Source organism: Pelmatolapia mariae, linkage group LG20 (assembly GCF_036321145.2).
Source record: "Pelmatolapia mariae isolate MD_Pm_ZW linkage group LG20, Pm_UMD_F_2, whole genome shotgun sequence".
NCBI lineage: Eukaryota > Metazoa > Chordata > Actinopteri > Cichliformes > Cichlidae > Pelmatolapia > Pelmatolapia mariae.
In genome coordinates this window covers 29473494-29500023 of record NC_086244.1, presented here as the reverse complement: position 1 = coordinate 29500023, position 26530 = coordinate 29473494, and the positions used below count along the sequence as shown (strand labels likewise).

Below are 26530 nucleotides of genomic sequence, written 5' to 3'. Positions count from 1 at the left end.
CACTGCTGTTTTGCATAGGCCTGAACCCCCTCAGTGAGATCATTAACGAGACTGGCTACGGATACCGACTACGAAACGGAGCGGTTGTCAGCCACCTTACATCCGTACATGAATGACATCAAGCTGTATGCCAAGAGTGAACGAGACATCGATTCACTGATACACACTACCAGGCTATACAGCAATGACATTGGAATGTCGTTCGGACTGGAGAAGTGTAGTCGGATGGTAACAAAGAGAGGGAAGGTAGTCAGAACTGAGGGGATCGAACTACCAGAAGGCAACATTGCAGACATAGAGGACAGTTACAAGTACCTGGGGATCCCGCAGGTGAATGGGAACCATGAAGAGGCCGCTAGAAAAGCTGCAACCACCAAGTACCTGCAGAGGGTCAGGCAAGTCCTGAGGAGTCAGCTGAACGGTAAGAACAAGATCCGGGCTATCAACACCTACGCCCTGCCCGTGATCAGGTACCCTGCTGGGGTAATAGGCTGGCCAAAGGAGGAGATAGAAGCCACTGACATAAAGACAAGAAAGCTCCTTACCATGCATGGAGGGTTTCACCCCAAGTCCAGCACCCTGAGGCTGTACGCTAAGCGGAAGGAAGGAGGCCGGGGACTGGTGAGTGTCAGCACCACAGTCCAGGATGAGACAACGAACATCCAAGAATACATTGGGAAGATGGCCCCAACTGACCGAGTGCTCAGTGAATACCTCAGGCAGCAGAAACCCAAGAAAGAGGAGGGAGACGAGGAACCATCATGGAAGGACAGGCCCCTGCACGGTATGTACCACCGGCAGATAGAGGAGGTGGCTGATATCCAGAAATCCTACCAGTGGCTGGACAAAGCTGGACTGAAAGACAGCACAGAGGCACTAATCATGGCAGCACAAGAACAAGCTCTGAGTACAAGATCCATAGAGGCTGGGGTCTATCACACCAGGCAAGACCCCAGGTGCAGGCTGTGTAAAGATGCTCCTGAGACAATCCAGCACATAACAGCAGGGTGCAAGATGCTAGCAGGCAAGGCATACATGGAACGCCATAACCAAGTGGCCGGCATAGTGTACAGGAACATCTGTGCCGAGTATAACCTGGAAGTCCCGAGGTCAAAATGGGAGATGCCCCCAAGGGTGATGGAGAATGACCGAGCTAAGATCCTGTGGGACTTCCAGATCCAGACGGACAAAATGGTGGTGGCTAACCAACCGGACATAGTGGTGGTAGACAAACAGGAGAAGATGGCCGTAGTGATCGATGTAGCGGTTCCGAATGACAGCAATATCAGGAAGAAGGAACACGAGAAGCTGGAGAAATACCAAGGGCTCAGAGAAGAGCTCGAGAGGATGTGGAGGGTGAAGGTAACGGTGGTCCCCGTGGTAATCGGAGCACTAGGTGCGGTGACTCCCAAGCTAGGCGAGTGGCTCCAGCAGATCCCGGGAACAACATCGGAGATCTCTGTCCAGAAGAGCGCAGTCCTGGGAACAGCTAAGATACTGCGCAGGACCCTCAAGCTCCCAGGCCTCTGGTAGAGGACCCGAGCTTGAAGGATAAAACCGCCCGTAGGGGCGTGCTGGGTGTTTTTTTTTTTTTACATATATAGTTTTTTTGTAATGCTTGAATTGATTTAATACTAATCTGGACTTCCTATTCTGTGCTACCAAAGGCTTTTAGATGTTACTGAGCTGGTCGGTTTGTTCATTATTTTTAAGAATGTAACACATTCTGTTGATTTAGTCACTCCCAAAGTTTTATTTTCCTATCTTGTGGGGTTTTTTTTAAGCCAAATGATGGCCTCCCTTGCTTGTTCTGCCACCTCTTTAGGTCTAATATTTAAAATTACAGTGAAAAGTTATAAAATACAAATTCAATACTTTGAATGTGCTCATTTGTCATGAAACACCAGTGAAAGGGACCAGACCTCACCTGGCCATGAAATTGCTTGTCAGGCAATAGTCCAATTAAATTTGAACTTGTGTAAATGTGGTCTGTAACCAAAAATGACTGTAATTCCTAAATAGCTAATGCAAGTTTTTTTGTAAAGCCCCATGAATTAAAGCTTGAAGTCTATACTTCTGTATGTGACTCATATCGATACCTTTTTTAAGTAAATGAATATATGTCTTTTTGATTGGGTGACTGTACATACAATCAGTACAAGGAGACGTCAGTCAGGATTAATTAAAACCTCATTTTTGTCCTCTTACCCAAAGTGAAGACTGCCCCCAAAAGGTAGTCAAAGCACTCACAGTGAGACATTAGGCAGGTGATTTTACTGCAGATGGTGTTGTAGCTGAAACTCGAGACAAATATGCATATCTTCCTGATTAAACAAGCGCTGCTGTCTTCTACATAATGCATAAACTACTGGATTAAGATTTCTGTGCCCAGTTTTTTCCAAAATATTTTTGGACACCGTCATGACACTGCTATTACAGCTCAACACTCCAGACAATGCTGCTGTTCAGAATGTGTATTTTGGCTTGTGGACACCTTAGAGTACTTGTCTGTAAAAGAGCTATTACATTTCAAGTCTGCCAGTTGTGTGCATATGGCTCATTATTTTAACTTGTCTTGTTACGACAAGGTGAGACATCTCATTTCAAACACAAAACATAGCACAACAAATATAGGCCTTCTCTTCAGTTTGCAAATGAATGAGACAAAATAGCTCAGTTTGTTCTGCAGGTTTAACACTCCAGTAGCATAAATGAGGGCTATCGTCTAAAAACCAACACCTTAACAACGTCTTTCATTCCAGTCCCAAAATTAAGGACTTGCAACTTCATCTGGATGTAAAACTTGGCGTACTTGTACTACAGAGTATTAGGGCCACAAACAGTGTTCATTTGGAGAATAGAGTTGAAATTTCAAGATTGAAGTTGAAATACTACTTTGAGAAAAAAGTCAAAAAGTCAAAACTCTGGTGACAATGGCAGAGAAAAGGACACTAAAAAAACTGCTGGACATTATGGACAATGCTGGGCATCCTCTGCACACAGCCATAAACAACCAGAGGAGTCTGTTCAGTGACAGGTTGCTTCTCCCAAAGACAAGAACCAACAGACTTAAAAACTCCTTTGTCCCACACGCCATCAGACTGTTTAACTCCTCTCTGGAGGGGAGAGGGAGGGGAAACAGGAGGACAAAGGAGGGGGGAACAACTAAGCTGTAGTGCATTTTCACTGTGCAATACTTTTTGTTAATAACCAACGGTGCAATAGACTTCAATACTTGAAATGTGCAATTCCCTTGTATTCTTATTCCTATTTATTCTATTTATCCCCTTTGTATAATCTTTATTTATATATGTGTCTGTATTTATATATGTGTATATATGGTATTCTGCTCACATTCTGTAACTTCTGTCGGTGCTGTGCTATTTGGAAACCGAATTTCCCAGAGGAACCCACCCGAGGGATTAATAAAGTTCTATCTTATCTTATCTCTTATCTTAAAATGTGGAGATTACATTTCAAGCCAGACAACTGCCACATCTCCTATACCTGCTACAAAATGCTTCATGTAGATGAGTTAGTGAAACAACTTGATCAGCTGACTTAATGTGTATTGCGAAGTAAGCCTGAAACCTCTCCTCTGTTTCACAATTTAATTTTTAACTAACCTGTGACTAGGCAGCAGGACAATACAGCCCCACTTCACAGAGAAATCCATTTGGTCATTCAGCTCAAACTTGCGCTTTTTGAGTTGGAAACCACATCTCATAGTTTTTTCAGATGTCACGTGAACTTGGTTCATAAAAACTGTTTGGTTGGATTTGGGTAGAGTTCAGTTAAGAAATGATGGAGGAGAAAATGATGAGTCAAGAATTACCCAGCTTTACCGTTATATTTACAGTAAAACCCTCTGTCATGTGCACTAACATTACATCCATGCAGTGGATAATTACATTCAGCCTTACTGGCAAAAAGTCAATCTTAAGACCGGTGTGTAGGAGTTAATAGCACTGGATGCTAGCTCGCATTGATAATGTCATAGATGAAAGTAGATGATGTGACGCCAGCAAGGTATCTTCAGAGAGAGGCTCAATTACTCAGCCTGGCGGGACCCCAGCCACAGTCAGCCTCTCCAGTCTGTATGCCAAAGATTTTCCTCGCCCCCATTGAAAATCAGGCTGACAGACCAGAGTGTCCCAAAGTAAAAATAACTCACTTCGCTGACTTTAAAAACACAGACAAACAGACAGGGGATCTGAGCTGGAGAACGCAAACACTACTTCCACTTTGTTCAAGTAAAGGAGAAGATAAGGAATCAGAGCGATGATACCACAGTATTTCTACGTTTCTAGTAAAAAAAGAAAAAAACAAGATTTATGTAAGGAAGATATTAAAGGATATTTAAAGAAAATGAAATGAAATGGAAAAAACATTGAGAGCAGTCCATCTTACCTCCAGAGTGGGGGGGAGGGCCACAGAGCAAGACCACTCCTTGACCTTCACGAACCCTCACTGGACTTCTTCTCTGAGTCTTGAAATTCTCCAAGTCTGTTTACCACAACACAAAAGCAATAAAGCAAAAATAATCATTTCATTTTTCATGAAAGCCATAAGCACACAAACACAACAAGTCTGGGTGTTTATAGAGATAAAAAAAAAATAAAGAAATGCACTGCAACTCATATATGTGGTTGCTCAATAATTTCATATCTAGTTAGCGCACGGCAAGTGACCAGAGTTTAACGGTGTTATATGATATGCATGCCTGCTGTGAAATACTGGTGGTAGTTTTGCATAAATGCAGACATGGTGCTATAAAGTCCTAAACACTTCTGACTGGAGCAGAAAGCAATTCTTCAAGTATAAGTCACACATGAGTGAATTTAATTGGAACGGCGTATTGTTATCACTTTCTGTGTTTCATCCACTGCACACAGACCAGCAACAATTAAATGACTAAGACTGAAACATCATTTGTATGGAGGCCGATTACTTGTTGACAACCTGCTGAGAGAAACCAAATAGAGACAGCAATCCTTGAACACTTTGCCTTTTCTTGCCTGCTGCGGCTCCTGGAGATATCGCAGGCGTAGCAGCCAAATACGCAGCTGCCATATAATGACATAATCAAGACTGAATTCAAAAACAGGGCAAAAGAATGCAAAACTGACACCTCCTGTGTGCGAGCACAGTAGGATGAGCGTTTGCAAAATAAAAGCAGAGCGTGATCTTTTCAGACCTTGTGACTAATGGAAAAATTGCATCCAGCAGAACGTTATCACAACTGAAAGCTTTTGTTTCGGTTCACAAATGATTTTATGAAAATCTCCTGTATGACTTTCACAAATTAATTAGCAGATCATAACATTTTTTTTTTCATTTGGAGCAGACAGGTTTAATGGATGCTTCGTGGCCATCTTAAACTCAGGATGAGCTATGGTTAACAATTACATGCAACAACATTTAGGTTCTTTCTGGTCCTCCAAGACATAAATACTACCACATATATCCTGAAGCTGCTGAGGCAATCTAGGAAATATTATATTATATTATATTATATTATATTATATTATATTATATTATATTATATTATATTATGCAGTACACACTGTCATATTATATAAAAATAATAATTCATGCTACTAATCACTGTAAAAACCCATAACAAAATAATAACTATAAGATATAATTTCACTGAATCTCTTCTTCTTCACGTCTATTATCTATTTCACACTGAACAGAAACTAAACCTTTAAGACCATCGCAATTTAAAACACTGATATTGTATCTCTAAAACTGGTAAGCCTGGAAAAATGACCTTTTCTGGCTGATCCAAAAATACAAGTTTCATCTAATTTTATCGGCTTCACTGAATATATTGAGATTTACTAGCAGAATCTGAACAACACAACTTCACAGGCATGCTTTTGTCTCAGACTATACAATGAGATAATGGCTAATGTCAGAATGAAAACATGCCTGTTGCATTAGCAAAGGCATTTGTTTAGGAGACTCAAGGTTAGTTAATCTTGTTTCAGGATGTAGGCATGCACACAAGAGTTATTAGTTTTATTTTCAGCGCAGGGATTGGACAAATGAAAATTTTAGTGATGTAGTAATTTTTTTTAAATGGATGTGATTACAATCCATCATGAACAGGACATGAAAGTCATGTGGGGTTCAACACCTACATGAGTGCAGACATGAAGCCTTTTTTCACAGCAGACATTTTCAAAGTGTTCTGGTAAGCCAAAACATGGCACAGTGTAAGAATGACTGACCGCGAGCAAAAGAAGGATCCTGATAGATATAACAGATTTTATGATTTACACCCATGGTTCTCGTAGGGATGATTATCATTCTTACGACGACACCGCTAGCAAGCTGAAAAGCAAGCCAAAAGCTGAAAAGCAAGGTGCAAAACTTTTACATCTACCTAAACTTCCTACATTATTATAGTGAGAAAGGTAACCAACTATCTGATGACATTTAAAGCTAGACCTGCTCTGATAGCCTCACAGCAGGAGCAGGAGCTTTTAAACCTGCTCTATGTGTGCCGTTTGCACGTACTCACGTACCCTGTGTTTCTGGGTGTTGATTCTTCCAGACATGCTCAGTAGGTTAGGCTCTATTTAGGCCAGAGGTGTGAGTCTGTCTCTGTGCAATTGACTTCACCCTGCCTTTCATCCATTGTCCGATAGGATATGCTCCAGCTAATCATTCAGAGGATAAAGGTACAATTAATGGATGTTGGATGCCCTGCCAGCGCCACTACCACTGCTGGACTGGACAGTGTATCACAGCAACTTCATTTGCAAATACTTTGAATGATTTGATGCAGTTAATAGTGTGAGGAATCACACATTATTAAAGATAAGAAATATAAAAATTATAACACCCTGTGGACTTGCAATGATATTAAACAAAATGAGCCGTTTTCCTTATAGTTCCTATAATACAACTTTTCGAAATCTTTATTCTCCCTCGTCGTAGGGCTTTATTAGAGCACAGCAAGTAATAATGTCCCTTTAGGACCTTTTTTCCCCTAAATTCTCTAAAAGTAATGATGAAAATTAAAAATAACATTTTATGGTAATGCCCTGATCACTATAAAATGTAGGTGCAAAAATCTTTCGCCTTTGTAAAGCAGTTTAAATTTCTATGTCTGAAAGAAGATGTGAAATGTTCGAAACGCATTAGCGTATCACTTTTCTTGTCAATCTAACTGTGATTTAATTTACCGGCTACACAACGCTAAAAAAAGAACTACTTACTGCATTCACATTGTTAAGAAAATAGTTGCAAGGCTGTAACTGTTGCAAGTATGCGTTTGTGCTGTTGGTGGATATATAAATATATTCTATTTATTTATAATACTATATTTCAAAAATTTCTGGGCTCATACATTAGGAAAAAAAACAGAGGTGCTCAGCTCACACTGGGAGTGAGTCTGTCCTGATCAGTATTCCTTTGGTGTATAGCGGGGCATAAATGAGCTAGACGCACTAAAAGCCAACAATGCCTGACAACCCAAGCTGTTCGGCACCACGTGCATCATCTTATCAAGCCCATCACACTGCACCTCCTTGTGCTTCTCCATGGCAGGGTTCAGGCTATTTGGAGTGTTTTCAGATCCATGAAATTGGATATGAATTTGCATTTTTGGGCTAACTCTTTCAATGTGACCCATTGTAATGAACAAGAGGAAATTGTAGAGAAACTAAAAAGTGAAACTACTCTGTCAGAACTGCAGCTCAATTTTTTTTCCCAGCCATTAGACAAAAGGCATAACAGAGTTATTGTTGTCAGAGAAATTGCACCTACCACCTCACACTATTTGGATTTAGGATTGCAGTAACAAATGTCACATGTGATGCTGGCAACAAATGTGTCACCCATTTTGCATTTTGACAACAAAGAGCATCTTTAAACTGCTGGAAGACTAAGATGAAATGTCGAGGTAGGATAAAATCCTATTAGCTAACACAATAGTATATGTGATGCAAAGGCATAACATAATGATGTGCCTTGCTAAGATGACTGTTTTTTTTTTATCTTGTTACTGTTGGAGAAAAGATTGAAAAAGGGCGGATTAGTATTTCCTGGATAAAGTTCCAGATTAGTACATTTAATGGAGTTTGGCATCACTACCATGTATGAGTCTAGCCAGGTAATAAGTTTGATGTCAAGCTACAAAAATATTATACTGTGTTGCCATTTCTCAGCCCATTTATTTACTCTTTAGCACTGCCATTAAGATTTAGTTGTTTTTGATGCAATAAATAATATGCTATGTAATTACAGCTTCACAGTACAGTAAATAGTTTTATACTGTATGATTTTAGAATAAAAGAATAGAATAGAACAGAAAGAATAAAAAAACAGAGCAGCTAAAAAATGATTTCAACTGTAGAAAGATGGGTTACTCATCAGTATAAATTCTTTCTATCTAGTTGTTAAATAATAAGTGTTCAACTATCTTGCAGATGATGAATTGCAAGTTACCAATGAGGAAACCAAATAAATAAATAACTGCGATGACCACTGCTGTGAAACCGTCATCTTCTCTCATTTTGTCTGCGTCTTTTCTTGCCTCCCCTCCAATCTCTGTTCTCAGAGAAGAATCATTGAGTAATACCCTAACAGCGTGTGATGCATGACATTTAAGGAGTGATAAACATCAAAGGAGCCTATTTCTCACCGCTGGTGTCTCTTGACAAGTACAACTGTTAAGTGCACATGGCCTTTCTTCTGCAAAAAGAAAGAAAAAAAAGAAAAGAAAAAAGAAAGTCTTAATTTTCACCCTTGTCAAAAGCAGTGAACAAGCCACAGAGCTGATGGAAATAAGAGGAGCAAACAAAAGAAAGACACGGAAATCTTAGAAGCTCAGAGAAGCTGTGAGACTGTGTAAAATGTCAAGTCCTCACTTTCTTTGGAAAAGTGGCAGCACAAAGAAAAGACTGCGAGAAAGTATGAAACTGTTCCATGGGTTTCCAGTTATACTGGCAGGGAAAACATGTAGTGATTAGTGTAACTAGTTGCCTCATAAATATGAAATTACGGTCACAGTTTTGCAGAACAGTATGATGTCACAGTGACATTGAACTATTAAGGCTATTCACTCCATCGACATATTCAATTACATGTCTGTGTGAAAAAGTAATTAGAAAATTCATTCTTGGCGGCTATTTTTTAAGGTCAGACAGGAAAGCAAACCAGGTGGAAGTGAAAGTCTGCTTTGTGCCCAGACCATAAAAAGGAGAGCTATACAGCATCAATAAATTGCTAAGATTTACACTGCTAAGATATGGTTTTACTGCTGCACAGAATGGTGCAGAAATGGTGCAAAGCCCAGGGAGATAGGCTGTAAGGAAAGTCATTGTTAACTAAGACTGTTTGAGAAGACTGCTCAAAATCACTGCGCCGCTAGCTTAGGTAGCATTGCCTTTATGCCACAGGTGGGCTGCAATTTACATGTAGCTCCATTATTTAGGCTTAGTGATTGTATGTGTGAGATTGCTGGTTTGTATAAGCACAGGGGAAGGTGACCTTCGGGTAAACGCATCAGTCTATTTCAAGCGAGGAAGCTGCACATACTTAAATAACTTGACAGACACCTTGATCTCTGAGAACCCCATTCTAATCAATTCATGCTTGAGTTTAAGGAAACATCTGTCACAGATGTGATGAAATTCGCTGCAAGTGCTCCTAAGAATAGGATAAAGTGGGGTCACAGAGACCTTGAGCTTTGGCCACAAAATCTAGGAACTTCATACTTGAGTACAAATTAAACTTTATGATAAAACTTGAAGAAATTCCCCGAAAGACTCAAAAGATATTGCCCTGACGGACAACCTAAAGACAACTCCGGTCAGGGTAATCTCCATCAAGGAGACATTAAAAAAATCACGTCGTATGCAATTACAGACGTGAATCTGCTCAGAAATCACAGGCACCGAGATACAAGGGAAATACATCCTAGATTGCGGTCATAAATACAGCTATTTCACCCTTCATTAAACACTGTGTTACCCTTGTGGCTCTATAAGCAGCAAAGAATCTAGGCAGTACCATGTTCCGTCTTCAGGACACACATTCAATACACTTTGCTTCGTTTGCAGGCCTTGCAATCTGTTATATAACGTTGCATCTTGCATCAGTGGAAATCCTTTCACTTACATAAAAAAAACATCCCTTGGGGATTAAGAAACTTAATCTGGCTCGATCACCAACTAAATTATTCCTTCCAGCAACCCCAGCAGGCAAGCAGAACCTTTTAAACGTGTAACTGTGTATTGTCAACAGGATCAGGACCCTTTTCTACTTTTAGAGATTTAAGCCCCTACCAGATGGTAACAGAAACTGTTACATCATCCATCTTTCAAAGGATTAAAAATGTAGGCCAGCTCAATTATTATATATGCAATAAACTTCCATGAAATACAAATTTGATGATATTAGAACCATTAGATGGTGCAAATCTAAGACTTTAATCTTGTTCACCAACAACAAAGACTGATTGCAATGTTAAAGAGAGCAAAATATTCAATTATGAGAACTCTGCCGTCGCTGTTCTGGATTTGTTTTCAGCAGCAGTGCCTTAAAGCTCTGTGTGCAACGTTTATCTTTATATTCACTCTGTTCACGCCATTACCTGGTCTTTGTCTGCTAAAGTTATTAGAAGAAGGAGTGCAATCCCCTTGATTTCTGAGAAAGCATTTTCAGCAATTCTGAGTCACAGTCTGTTACAAATGACATGATGCTGACTTTCATAACAGACTGCTCCTCTGTGAATGATTCCCTTGACCTGAAACCCACTCAATCACACAGCACACTTAATTAAGTTAAACCAAGAGCAATAAATAAGATGTACGACACATCACCACTGATGCTTGTCCTCATCCGTTGACAAAAGCAGCAGGTCTCAGGTCAGGCCCGGGCGATGGATGAGACCAATAACAATGACATACAGTTCAAGCCTGTCCCCAAAAATTGATAGGAAATGTGAATATGATCAACAGCCCACTGGCAACTCAGCACACAGATTTGCTCTATATGCTGAAGATTTAATGCTGCTTTGCGACAAAGAATTGCCAAATAGTTGCAAGATGAATATCTCTGGTGCTCTCCCGCCAAGGATCATCACTGTGTCTACTGTGGCAGAGAAACAGACATCAGAATTCAATCTAGCCTCACCATCTGTTCCCAGATATCAGGGTTGTCATTTGATATGGGCTGCCCATCAAGAGTGGAGGACTCAAGTTCACCTTGCCACAAGAGATGCCTTAGACTGTGGTCTTATAAAATGTGATGAATAAAAGCCGTAAAGCATCAACTATAAGGGATCTGTCAAGGCCCACACCGCCATTGCAGTCTTCATCACAGAAGTGTGAGAAGTTTAGAAACACCTAGCAGAGTAAACGCTAGCACTGGAGCTTTAATCAGGGTCAAAGGATTCAATCATGAAAGGACATAAAAAAATAACCCATTCATTTGGGTTTTCTATTAATAATTTCAACATTATGAGCCTGCTGTCTCTTGTTGCTGGTTGTTTTTGTTAAAGAAGCTTAGGTCTGCCAACAAACAACTTCCAGAGAACTCTACTGGGGCATTATACTTTTCAGTGAACCGCAGGGTCTGATGTTCAATGAAGCTTTTACTTTTCTAAGGCAGAATAGACTGAACTAAACTCAAATGAAGTGAAGTCAAATCTGAGTGACCTTAACACAACAGAAGAGAAACAATAAAAGACAAAAGAATATAAACTGTTGACAAATGCTGAATTAAAGGCTTTGTTGGACGTAACCATGCCAAAGTTGCACCCGGTATCCTGCAGATTTCTTATAAAAGTACTCTACTGAGGAGTGCACTTCTGCTCACAGTATATATGCCATACTCACAAGAGTGTTATAGGATCAACAAGCAGGACCGGCTAAATTACCTTTTTCAATCTACGTTCTCTTATTAACTGTGAAAATAGCACCTACATTACTCACAGCAAATCCTGATTGCCAGATTCAGCTGCAATTTTTGGGTAGAATCCAGAGCCAGAGATAGAACCTTGAGCCGCTATCCCCAAGAAGAGATGAGGAATGGGCTCGAAAGCTTTATTTCCATTTTCATTTTCAAAATTGTAGTCTTCAGATTCAACCTCCACTGAGTGAAACGACTGGCAAATCCGGACACGAAAAGACCTGCGAATATACTTACATGCGACATGAAGGCTGGCCTCTCTGCTCACGATGGTGCCGAAAGAGTTCGATGCCATGCACTGGTAGATGCCGACGTCCTCCTCTTTATTAAGATGTGCGATGTGTAAGTTTCCTCCCATGAGAGAGTAACGAGACCCCGGTCTGGGCGTGATGAAAGAGTCGTTTAGCTTCCACCTGTGAATGCAAGCACACGACGCATCACAAAACCCTTTGTAAAATAATTTCATCCGCATAATAATATCATGCACATAAGAAGAGTGTCTGATGATAAGATTATGATAAAGTCACAGACTGTTAGGGATTCAGAAACAAATCCATATGCATTCATTTAATTCATACTGGATTAAATAAATATTAAAAGAAATGACAGTGACTGATGTTTGCTGCAGGAAACCTGAATAAATATACTTAAATGAGAAGCAATCATCAACAGTTATTTCAAACAGCTGTTTATTTCTATGTCTTTCAGTTCAAATGCTTCATGATCATTTTTTTCTATTCCATTTATTCCACAAGGAACATGATCGACTTTCAATATTTAAAATCTTTGGGCGACTTAAGTTGATTTGCATAATTAAGGTTTATGTACTAAGAAACCTGTCGAGTTAATGATGCATCACATGACCATAACCTCCTCAATGATTGCAAAGACTTCAAGGTTAAGTTTCCATTAAGAGTATCCCCTAAATGTTCTACAATCGATGTTTTGCAAAAAAACAGACCCAAAGGATAAAATTGTTCCACTCTGTTTCATAGCTACTTTTACATTTAGATAAATGTGGTCAGTTTAAGAGTTGATGATGATGGTTTTTGCCTTATATTTAGCCAATGCTAGTGTACACAGGGCACTTCGAGTAAGGAGAATAACTGAGAAAAATAGGTATTAAAAACTTCTAATAATGCAGAATTGCAGATTTGATTAGATGATCACAGCTCTCGGAAAGAAGGAAATTTGAGGTTTCTATTTCAGACTTTCTTGCTATGGACAGTGTTAAGGATTAAGGCAAACAGAGAGAGGGACACCACTGAAGGAGCGAGGGAACGGGGACATATGCAGCAGTGCGGCATTCACCAGCAGATATGTTGGCTGGACTGATTAAATGATTTGTTTTGCAGCTGGAACAGAAGTTCAGATGACACAAATTTAGGGGCCACGTGACATCGTGATAGCTTGGTAGTTATAGACAAATTAATTTGTCCTTGATACCTCGAAACAAACTTTCAACATGTGGCATCTTGAACCTCACGCTAAATCAAAACCACCGCTAGCTGGCACACGACCTTTGTTAAAAAGACAATAACAGGCCGTAACAATGCCCCGATATGTCTGTCTAAATATCAGCTCCATCATCAAAAGAGATATCACAGCAGCTTGTCATCAATCTGGAAATCAGTTACTGATGTGGTGTACCAACTGCCACAGTTGGTGGCACCTGCTATAATTAAAGAACTAATTAAAACAAAATTTGATTTTATGTGAATCCAGGCGTGCCCTCAGAACTTAAACTAAGAAGGGCAGAACAATTTGCAGATCTGAACTCGTAAACGAGTTTTCGTTTAAAAACTAAAGTGACCAATTGCTCATTAAGTATTCCAGCCGATCCAAGTGATAACATCTTGTACATTCATTTCAATTTGTATCCATTAGGCATAACACCAAGGATCTTCAAGCTACATTAACGCCCGCATATGCTTATGTATGAGGGATCATTTTGAGCTATTACACATTAAATGCTTGGTTTTTGCGATTTGTATTTAATTACCCTGCCAGAAAACAGCTATGTAGCCCCATTTGATAGATTATAAATTAATAGCTTATGCGCTTGATGCACTTTAAAGTAAATCATTGCTTCTCATTTATTTTAATTTGTCAACATTTTAGAACTGTGCATTAATTTTTTTTTTAGCACTGGGACTCCTCAGCTACACAGGGTATGTGTACTGAACAAGGACAACCTGCAGCAACTGTTTACTGCACCTCAATCCATCAAGTGATTTGCATCATGTTTATCATAGTGATAACCTCAGATCAGATGCCCCGTGGCAGTGTCTGTGCATCTTTACCAGTGGGACTGTAAAGAAAGCCTACAGCAGAAAGACAGTTTCTGTCATATTATTCCTATTGTGTGAAAGAAACTCAATTAATGTGTCGCTCTATCACCCAGTCTCAACAATGACAACAGAGAGGTGGTGCATGACTCTCTTGATCTTTTCACTGGTCAGGGATAGCAAAGACAGGAAGTTCTTTCACTGAACTGTATAGATCAACGTCAAGCTGTCAATGGTAAATGGACTTATTCTTATATAGTGCTTTCCTATTCTCCTGAAGCTCTCAAAGCACTTTACACAACATGCCTTATTCACTCATTCATACAAGGCCTTTTTCTATGCTCAAGTGTTTTTTGTCTAACATTCACACACCAGTGGATGCATTGGAGAGCAAGTTGGAGTCAGTATCTCAAGGATATTTGGCATGCAGACTAGAACCACAAACCTGCAGATTGTAGAATCTGCCTTCAGTCTACCTCCTGAGCTACAGCCACCCCAGAGCAAATATACAAAACACCTGCAACTAAGGGCAGTTAATTAATAATTAATAATTTACAAAGAATGAGCAATGACATTAAATCAGTTTTATTAAGGCAATAAATCCTTTTACCATAGATTAATATAAGCCTTATTATTAATGTTATGTTGCTTTTGAAGTGAGCTATTTGAATGACAAAATAGAGCAGCCAACACTCGTGTGCTTGGTTAACAAGCTGCATTCATAAACTGTATGGCTGTGATGCAAGGACCTCTTAATTAGGGCTAAGTAACAGATTAATAGAATTTCACTTACCCAAAGTGGAACATAGAAATGGTTTTTCTATTAGATTCTATTAAAAAGGCTCCAACAGGCACAAACAGCACAAAAATACAAGCGGCCCAACTCAGTTACTGGAATTTACTGGAATTAGGGGAGATGAAGCTTAGGAAACTGTAATAAGCCTGTACTGGCTGTGACTGAGTGAGACACAAATGTGTTATTGCAAGAGGCAAGTAGCTACAAATCACAGTGGTCACATCCGCAGTTTATAAAAAAAAAAAAAAATCCATACTGTACAGTTTTTAAGAAAATTTCTGGCTACCTTTTCCGTCTCTGGAATATTACTTGGGAAGCATGCATAAAGCCATGTCTGCAGCTGTTACCTGTAGAAAGGAGGTGGGTGTCCCTGGGCCTCACAGCTAAACACCACCTCTCTGCGACTTTCGCCAGAACGAATGGGAAACACCACACTGCCAGGTTGTTTGGTGAACATGGGCCTCAGCAGGACTCCGCTTCCTGGGTGAAGAACCAACAAAACTAGATCAGCTTTGATGTCCTGCTAAACTGAAAACCACTTTGCACAGTTTTTTTTTTCTGCAAGCAAGCGGATATTGAAGTCCTAGCGAGGGAGGAAAATTCTGCGCAGGAGAAGCATAAACAGTACGCATTTCATGCATGGATCTTTCGATCATGTGAGTAGAACTTGCTTGATCCCTGCGGTACTGCATAATCAGCTGGTAACCTTCATAAAACTTTAATGCAAACATCTGAAGGTACAGACTTGTCAAAAGCAAACCAACTGCCACCACACTTCAGCAAAATTTAATTTAAACCCTTCAAACCTATCGCAGCATTCCCAGGGGATGTCAGCCAATAAAAGATCTGAAATAAAATGCCATAACAAACACTTAATTTGAATCTTTCCCTCTCATTTGACATGTCAAATTGTACCCTCGTAACTTAAAGTAAAAGACTCTCTGATTTCCAAAGTTGAGAGGGAGGAAATATTTGAGGGTGTGAGTGTGCTGTTACACATCACCTTGAATTACACTTTAAAGTATTTGTGCACTAATGCACTGTGTTGATGGTGGAGAACTGTTACAATACTCATTCTTTATGTGTTGTTTTATATGGACGAAACACCCAATACATATATATTAATTACAACAGTGTATTTAAATTCCTGGAGTAATAATAGAGAACCTTGATTAAAAAAAAATTAAATACAAGAACAAAAAACATAGACAACAAGGACAGGAGCATGTGTGACATTCGTTTCCTGGTTAATTACTAAGGTACAACAGAGATTACATGTTATTCATCAAAAGCATAAGAGTGATTCCTGTGGTAGTCAGTGCTTCATTACAATAAACATTTCTTTTTAAGGTGGAAGGGGAATTCATTTGTGTTCACCACAAAGCATTTGCATTTCAGTAATGGCACAGAAGTAGGAATATTTCATCATTAGGGCAACTAATCTATATGAGAGACAGGTATCATCCTCGCGTCTCTGGAGTCCTGGGAGTACTCAAGATTCAAAATAACTCTCTGAAAGGGTGGAGATGTTTGACAAGGGACCTCATTGTTCCTTTCTGCAAGCATAACCCTTCAAGAAAGTTACACAGAATAAAAGGCTGTCTAATTATAATCTTTGTTACATGTAGCATGTCCCTCAAAGCAGAAAGGAGAGATGAATGATTACTAGAAGATCCTTATTGTGCAGCCTTTATTAAAATAAAACTGCACGGAAACTTGAAAGGAAGACAAACATGAGATGAATCATTTGCCTTATTAAAGTGACTATAAAGGATAACAAAGTTTAGCAGTTTACAGTTTAGAGTAAAATCACACATATTTAATATCTGTAATATTCTGAATATTTATAATTGTGCTATTTGTATATATTACAGCTATTTCTTATATTTTGTAACTTTGTAATATATTTTATTATTTAATTTACTTCAGTCTGTTACTGTTTGTATTGTCTTGTAGCAATCGTAACCACATAATTTCCTTAAGGATTAATAAAGTATTATGATTCTGATTTCAATAAGATAAACATTTATCTTCAACATATGTCTTAAGCCACCTCACATTTCACCTCAATTTGCAAGGAAAATGGGTGAAGTAATTTATTAAAGCATGTGCAAACATCCTTGGAGCTTGAAAGCCAACTGCATTTTTAAATACACCCTGAAATCTCGTAAGCAAACTTTCTTGTAACTTGCATAAACAGTCTTCAGGAATATCTTTCCAGATTTCTTCTTCTTTGGATGCTTTTTGTTCTCTTCTCAGTCACGATGATCCTATACTGTTTCAATAATGTTGAGGTCTAGGCTCTGGGGAGGCCAGCCCAGTGTTCTTCTTCGTGTTTTTCTATCCAAGTCCGCTTTTACTCCACTGTTAGTGTGTTGACACTTTTTTCCTAATCCCATCAATTATGACAAGATCCTCAACAACACTGGCTGAAATGCAGTCCCATATCATAACAGAGCCTCCACCATGTGTCACAGATGGCTGCAGGCACTCACTGTCCTACCTCTCTCTCTCCTCACCTCCTCCATACATGTTGACAACGATTTGAACCAAAATTTTCAAATTTGATTCATAATTCAATCAAACCTGTTGCGACTGATTTTCAGTTTAGTTCTCATGTAACATCTCACCTGTTTCTCCTGGTGTCCCTTCCTTAAGAATCGCCTCTCAACAGCCGCCTTTCCACTGAGACCGTTTCTGTTAAGGCTTCAGTGAACAGTAGACGGATCAACCGACAGGGCGGAATTTTTTGTCCTATTTCTTAAGGACATGACTTCCAAATACTGTTCATCTGCTGTAGATGTTTGGGGGTTTTGGGTTGCTGTTTTTTTAAGTATGCCACTTCTTTTTCTGTCCTCCACTTATCCAGTTTCCTCATTTTTTTAAAGTACACTTTGCACACCATGCTGAGATATGACAAAATTTCGACCAATAGCTCTTTGAAAATCACCTTGTTCGTGTAAAAAAATATTTTATGTCTGTCAAACTGTGTTATCTTTGGCATTTTTTATACATTCAACTGTTTTTGTGACAGGCTGCTAGTATTAAAGTTGCTAAAGATACCATTTAAAAAATATTCTTTGCTCAGTTGTCTGTTATGTGTGGACATAGCATTGGTTCATAAATTGAGTTGGGTGCCTTTTTATCTTTGATTGATTCATAGGTCAGTGTTAAGTGATTTAATAAACAAACAAAATTATTCTTCTGAATCATTTCAGGTACAAGGACTGGACTGAAAATGAGTGAAAAAGCAACAAAGGAAAACTCTGAAAGACCTTCACAAAGGCCAGAGAACTTGTTTAACACCAGTTTAAAAATTGAAAGAAGGTCTGGCTCCTTGGGACTGAAATACAAAGAATTGGAGGGTGCCTGCAGACTTTTGCACAGTACTGTATGTTTGGTTATAGTGCTAAACTTACCTGATCGTTGCCAGCACCATGGCAACTGTTATTAAAAGGGTGAATAAGAATAATGAGAAGGGATTGAGTTCCTGGGGCTGTGCCTAGGGGGCTCAGTTCAAACTGATGCAAACTCTCTGAAACTCTTTCGTTGCCCTAACGGGAATGAAAGCAAGATGCGGTAGGGAATGCAGAATGACTGTCAAGCTTGCTTTCTGGTAATCGAACATTAAGGTTCTACACGCTACACCAGTCTGAAATCCACAGGCCCAAGAAATCAGTGAGAAATTTCATTTCTTCCCAGGAAGGCGTTATTTTGGAGGTATACTTGCTGGCCTAAAAAGAGAACAGATGCATATTGCAAAGACATCTGGACAACAGAAAGTTTTCAATTTAAAATCAGCACTGACACTCTGGTTGACAGACTGTTACGCCTTGTAAGACATAAATAAAAAAGTCAAAGTCATGCTAAAACCAGGCTGTCAAAATCTGATAGCAGGTCCAACACCAAGACCCATAAAATACAGAAAGTAAAAAGATAAAAGTTCTCTATCAGAGAAGCGCAGTGATCCAGAATCCTAACAGGAAGTTGGCTGGGGAATGCCGCAGGATAAAGCTGGAGGTCATTATGAAATAAGCCGGCTTTGCTCATATCTGTCACCTGCTGCCAGATGGTGATACGCGCATGTTTTCTAAGACTCCTCAGACAACACAAGACTCAGCATCGGAGCAAAAGTGGAAGGCAGAGAGAGCTGTTTTAGAGGCTGAAATAAAAACTAATCTCAAATTCAATACTAGCTGACAGCAAATGAATTCCTCCAGCTTACCTCAGCATGAATAAATAGGCATATGGGGAGTCAGCTGTGGGGGAGGTATCGGCCGTTTGTGAGGCCCCAAATCCATTAGTTTCAGCTCAGGGTTTTATGCATCAAATAAAAAAAAATAAAAAAAACGCCAATCTTGCTTTTTAAGGCATCTTCCCCGCTGTCCAGGCCGATAAGGTACATCTTTAAGGTCTCTCATTTAGGAACAGCAAATGCTACTCAGTTTGGTTCAGGCTATTTCAAGCACAGTATGAGTTTGATCAAATCTTATTCAAAGGCTTGAAAAATGTGGTAGTCTTTTTTTTAATTCATGAAAAACAGAAACATTGAACTATAAAGAATAAAATAATTAGAAAATTCACTAGAAAGGAGAGGGAAAATTAACACAGTCTTGTGATTCAAGTGCTACAAACTTACAGAGAAATACTGCAAATACATAAAAAGAAACACAGGAGCTAACAGAGCTAATAAAAAAATGTCAGCCAATACTGCTGTGACTATCAGCTGGGGTGTGCTGTGCTGTTCTGTACTGTACTGCAGCCTTGTTAATTGCGTTAATTGCATTTTCACTTACACTGTCTTTGTAAGAGAAATGTGACATGAATGCTCCAACCAATATCCAACCATGTCACCACATCTTCTAGCAAATCAAAGCTACTGCATCGCAAATGCAATAACACCAGTTGCACCAAGTGTTTCCAGAGCTGTGTACACTGGGGAAACAGAATTGATTAGGTCCAAGTCCATATGCGGGAGTAACAAATTAAAGTTATTTCTTTGTTGTTCTCTGTTGTATATTGAATGTCTACATAAAGACAGGTATATATTGTTTTGAGAAGGATATTTTCATCTAGTTTCATCAAGTTTCCTCCTGTGCATGAGTAAGAAGGTCATTTGTCACCCATCAGATGTCAAGATATAGTAATAGGGATATTTATTATAAATGTGTAGAATGTTTTTAACCACAGCCATGAATGCCTGACTATTTTTGGTTTTAATTTTTGTCAATGTAGTATAGATTTCTTTCTTTCTCAACAGACTAAAAACCTCATAAACAGTGATAATACAGTGTGAAATCTGTGTAAAATATTGTATTTGTCTTGTTTATGATTGCATACGCTCTAATTAAACTACGCTATATGAGTCAGTTATGACAAAAAAATCCCTGAAAATAAATGACTGGGGAAAACAATCATTTTCATTCATTCTTTCGAATAAAAACTAATTTGATGGTAATTTAAGAAAATAATTACAATTGCATCTTTGCTGCTACACAAGGTAACAAACATTAGCTGTTTACATTCATGCACAGGAATGCTGACATGCTGTGACACAAAAAGTAAAGTCAATGGATGCTCACAGCAGTTCTCCAAGCTACTGTTTTTCTTCCATCACAGATATATATTACTGGTAATGTATTTATAAGATGCATGTAAAAAGAGGGAGGGGTTGATGTGATCCAGTTATCAGGGAGTCATACAGCTTAGCCTCGCTAAAGTTTTATTCCTGGGTGCTGCAAAGGAGGCTTCAACTGACTGTCAAGCTGTGGGCTCAGGAGAAGCAGCAGCCATGGAACAGTGGGCTCTTTTACACTGTGGGAAGTTTTGTGAGGAGTACTACAACTATATCCACCCTGGGAAACTTGTGAGTGGCATGAGGTATTGCTGACACTGATATGACCCCACTCCTTGTGTAACCAAAGTGGTATAATGTCAAGCACATTTCCACACATGATAGACTGTCATGTTTTTAACTTCTCTCTCTTCATGATGGTGACTAGGATATGCTCTGACTTCAAGTATTAAACAGGCTCCTGGGCCAAGGAACGCTTTTATGTTCAAATCCTGACCTAAGGTCGTGACCTTTGGGTTCAAATTGATTTTATTCCATAGGGTTGCGGGTACCAGCTTTCCAAAGGGAGTTTGCAGTAAAGATGCTGCTTTTTTTTCCAGGTAGTACAGGAAGCTGATTAGGATAGGGTACTTTCCATTGGAGGCTTGCTGAGCACATCCAGCTGGGAGAAGACCCCAGGGTATGACCCACAGAACATTTAGGGTTCCCAAAACAAAGCTAGAAACAGGTGTTTGGGGGATTCTTTGAATACCCTGTTAAGTCTCTTGCTACTGTGACTTGAAAATGAATGGATGGATGGATTCTCAAAATCGTTATTTATTATTCTTTATTTGTGGACGAAGCAAAAAATATTAGTGATGGGAGGAATATTCACAGGGAGGAACAGTCCACATCTTCACATATCCCTATACAAAACTTCAAAGACACGCTGAGATCTTGCTTGAGGATTCCTAAAGGCTTTGCCATGTACTGATGAATCAGTGAGTGAGTCAATATTTGAAACTCCACTCACGTCTTAGATTCATACATGAGGGTACAAAGGAAAGTGAAAGATGTTCCATTACTTTGTATTAGACTGCTAGCTAAAAGTTTCATTTTCACTTGCGTCACTAAGACATTTGGTGTCAGTAAAATGTGTATTTTAAAAAATATTTTCAATTTAGAGTAATAGCTGGCTGTAACAAAAAAAAAATTCAGGTTTATCTTGAAAAATCTTACAGAACCCAATCTACACTAAACAGTTTTGTTGGGAATAGGAATCCATATTTCAGTCAAACATTTTCATTATGTGAGCGTTTTGTTGACTGCCACTATCCTATTGGCAAATAAAATGGCAATTGCAAACACACTGGCTGTTGTTTAATTTTTGTATCAGATCAGTTTTGCACTTGTCATTTGTCGCTAAATGCAGTAAAGAGCAGCATTTACAGCACTTGGAGCAATCAGTATTATCTTAATTTTACCAGTCGTCCTCTGCTTGTTTCTGTCAAGTGTGTCGAGAGAAGGGGCTTTACACACTTGTCAAAGTGCTCAGTGAAAGAAAGAGCTTAGGAAAAATCCCAGCAAAGACTCCCAACAAAGTATGCTCAAATGAAACAAATGCATATAAACGAGGTAAGCAACATTAGTGTGTGTGTGTTTCTTATTTTCCCTTTTGTTTTTTCTTAATAAAAGTTTTTTTCCCTTCTACTTAGCTTAGCTATGCAGCAAGCAGAGCAAATGGATCCCCCGTTACAAAATTAGGGGAGCGCAGTTTTGCTAAAAATCATAAATATGTTTATAATGATATGCTTTGAAAAGTAAACATATCAATATGCAGTCTGCAAAATCCTGATTATATTTAAGCAACCTGTGTCGGGCATTAGTTTACTATTCTCAACTATGAAAAACAAGTAATAAAACTGATTTTTGGATGAGCCTTTAAGTTGGTTCACTGGAACCTGTTTGGTGTTTGTATACCACATCATGCTTTGGCTGTCAAACAGTGATTATAAACAGCTAAAACTCTGATTTTAGCATGGCTGAAATGCCAAAATGATCTGTGAGCCCAAATTAGCCAACTTTATCAACTAACTTGCTGATCAGAGAGTATATGTCTGCGGTTACTTTTATATCAGGTAGGACTCCAAGATGCCCCAAGGTAATTATGTGTTCATTCAAACCTGGTCCCTCAATTTGAAACACAATCCCTCATAACTGTTATTTTCACTGGTTTCTTACAGGTTTCCACAACATATAAACTAAAGAAAATCATGTGCAAGCCTCAGTGGCACAACTGCTTTGCCAAGCTACTCTGGCTGTGCATTTTGGCTGTGATAATAAAAGTCAAAATATATGACTTCTTAAAAGGTGAAGATACCCACTTTTATAAGTAAGGCAGATTCTTCCAATGTTATTTCTCAGTTATTATGAAGAGAAAAACAAAACAAAACATTTCATTGCTGGTTAAACCAATTCAGCTCAATGGGATTATGTGTTTTTGTATTCAGCTTTGCTAAAATTGTTCTCCTTCAATGCCAACTATAGATGTTTCTAGGATTGTACTCCTGCCAATTATTTTTAGGCAGATGCTTGTAAATTTGTAGAGCTTTGAATAAAGTGTTCAAATTAATATTTTGCATCAATAGATGATCATTTTTGGCAAGCTGCTGTATAATCAGAGAAAATATCCACAGCAAATGACACAAGACACACGAGTCTTTTTTTTCCCTAATGACCAGATTGCTGTATACTACCCCTTTGATTCATTTGAATATTTCAGAATTTAGTTTTTAATTAAGCAGAAATTCAATCTTTTCCTTCAAGGCTTTACATGTAATGACTTACTTCATAAAAAAAATAGAATTTCTCAATAAAACATGAGTAATAAATTTTTATGATGCTCCACCGACTGTTTTAAGACAGTATGACAAAACCACAGAGTCACATAAAAACCTTTGATCCAGTGTTTGAAGTTGCTTGCTGTGTTAAGTAGTGATACAACAATCCAACTTCATCAGGTGTAATCTTTGGCTTTGGGTATCTGTCAACGCTGAGTATCAATATGATACAAGGGGACAAAGTAAGGCATAAACCATAAAAACGATCATATTGACTATTAATTACATATTATTTAACATAGTACATGGATAATTTTACATGTGATTTACTTGAACTTTAAATAAAAGCAATTTTAAATTAAAGCTGAAGGCAGAGAGGGCCGTCGCATCGCGTTGGAGTTGAGCCCTGCCCAACATCTCCTATGCCCACTAGGTGACAATGGAGAATACCATTTACCAACATGTCACACTGATGAATGCCATTTGTGGAATCACCAGTTAAACTTTCATCTAGATCGAATGATGATCATAACCTACTGTGCATTTCCACTTCCCACTAGCTGGTGTCTTAACTATTGCTGAGAAATGGCATATCAATGTGTTCGGGGCTCGAATCTCATCCTGCCTGTGAAGTTTGGGAGACATTGGACAATGTGCCTTTGAGTTACAGCAGTTTAGTAGTTCATGGCGGCCATGACCACACCATTTTACAAAACCCCAAAAGCTTCACAATTTAACATGACCAAGGTCTTCAGGTTCCACACAATATCATGTTGATCTGATGAAATCTCTAGGGGGACTTCTTCGTGAAAGATTGAGGCCTTAAAATGGCGAAAAATGTCGCCAAATTTGCACATTAAATTTTAAATACATGATTTCCTGTTAAGTTTAGTATATGGTTCCAATAGACTAATTTGTACATCTTCATTTCTTACATAAGGCTGCTAAATTTCAGTGGAGCCATATTGCAATATTTCATGAAAGCGACCATAAAACATGAAAGCCTTCATCACATTGGAGGTCTGTGCCAAGATTCATGAGTTTTAGAGCTTTCCAAGTCCTTCGAAACCTACGTCCTATTTCATGGTGATTTACATGACAACCACGGTGCGCCGTTCAATGAAACCTCACAGTTTTCACACTGAAGCATCATAAAGGTTCATTGTTTTTTTAGGTGGAGGGGATCAATCTAAGTGGAGCAGTAAGTGCTCCCACTAGGTGGTGCTCTAACCACTGCTGGCAATGGTCATATGAACATTTCTTTCAGTTCTAGCAATTTTGTGCTTCATGGTAAAACATCAAAATTCACCATGCCGCCAGGGCCACGCCTTTCGACGAAGGCTCACAGTTTTGAATGTAACCTAAGACCAACTCCTTAAGGCTTTCCTGGACGAATTTGAGGCTGCTGGGATCATCCGCCTTGAAACATTACCCCAAAGTGTAAAACATGACATTTCCTGTTCCCACTAGGTGATGCTGTGAACACTGTCAAATATTGCAGTTGAAATGTCTTCAGGAGCAGAGCCGCAAACCTGAGAAGCTTGGTCCAGATTGGACAATGTATGTGGGAATATGAACAAATTAAAATATCATGGCGAATTATCGAAATTCGCTATGGCGCCACGTGGCAAAAATTGAAAAGCAGTTTAATGTGGCCCAGGTCTGTAGTTTAGTCTGACCGAATATGAAGTTGAAGTTGATCCCTAGCAGGAGTTCACAAAAGTACAATGCCTGGAAATTGCAAAAATTGCCATTTTCAATTCAAAATGTTGGACTTCGTGTTGGGTTTGGATCATGGGGTCTCCATGGACTCTTTCGTCCATCTTGGCATGTTACATACATGCAATAAATTTCGTTCATGCAGCTCAAACTGTGTGTCTGTAGTATTTCAACATAACCGGCATAGGTGGAGCGCTAGAGCCATTCTGAAACGCCCACGTCCAAAGTCAAATAAAACACACGGGTGTTTAATGAGTTTAATGGGTGTTTAATGAGGCTGGTAAAAAAAGGTACAAACAAAGGGCAAGGCAGACTGAAAGAAAACTAGCATTAACCTAAACTGGGAGAACTAAACAAACAACATGAAAAACCTGGACATGAAACCTAGAAACATGGCATGGAGAACATGGCGTGAACAACAGACAACCTGACAAAGAACAGAAACACACAGACTAAATACACACAAGGGTGATTAGGGGAAGTGGAAACACATGGGGAAACAGCTGACACTAGTCTGACATAACGAGACAAAGGAAGCAAAGCTGACTACACTGACATAGGACACAGACCTTCAAAATAAAACAGGAAACATGAGATGCAAACAAGACAATATAAACTTGACAACATAAGACACGCAGCATGAAACAGGGAGAGGGAAACTTAAACACAGGGGTAGAAAACACAAAGAGAAACTAATAAACAAATGAACTTAGCTACCCTAAAGAACTTAAACATAACATCCAAATAAACTAAAACTCAAAACGCTGGGTCAACAGACCCAGGAACGTGACAGAGCAGATGCAACAAATTCCAAAAAACTGTGGAAAAAACAGGTGGACATGGTGGAGGACATAGTGTAGGCTGTATGGGTATTTTTGACCTAAAAGACCATTCCACAGGAGTAACTGACATTCTGTGTTGGTCCCTGCTAGCTTCCCCCACCTGAGATGGCAGACGATTGTCAGACCAGAAGCTGAGGCAACATGCTCGTGCTCCTTATGAAATCTGCACAGTAATCACACAGAGAGCGATGCAGAGCGGACAGCCTACCAATAGCTCAGTGGCACCACACCAAAAGCAGACTGAGTGAAAAAACGTCCACTCGGTGATCCAGAGACAGAGGCAGCTGCAAATATAACTCATCCTTTGACAGGGCCACCTGTGGAAACCTTTTACAGCATTAACTTCTTTCTCTTAAGGCGCTAAGGTATAGAAAAGAAAGCCTCATGAATGTATGAGTGTGTGTGCGATTGGCTGAATAAGGCTTATAGTAAAAATGGCTTTAAGTGCTCAGTTATAATAGAAAAGGGCTTCAAAATTATCAGTAAAAAAACAAGAAAATCACAAAAAGTAATTCTTAATTGTTTCTGTCATTTTTGGAACCCAACATCACAACTGAAAC

At 39.1% G+C, this 26530-nt stretch overlaps 1 protein-coding gene across 1 annotated transcript in view; it reads right to left on the bottom strand.

Moving 5' to 3' along the window:
* cntn3a.1 (contactin 3a, tandem duplicate 1) overlaps positions 1-26530 on the bottom strand; it is an 80606-nt gene that overhangs the window by 41391 nt on the left and 12685 nt on the right. The window contains exons 3-5 of the mRNA XM_063463344.1: positions 15363-15495; positions 12169-12344; positions 4411-4506 (exon numbers count right to left, since the gene is read on the bottom strand). Of these exons, the coding sequence (XP_063319414.1) occupies positions 4411-4506; positions 12169-12344; positions 15363-15495 (405 nt within the window). The remainder of the gene's footprint in view (positions 1-4410; positions 4507-12168; positions 12345-15362; positions 15496-26530) is intronic.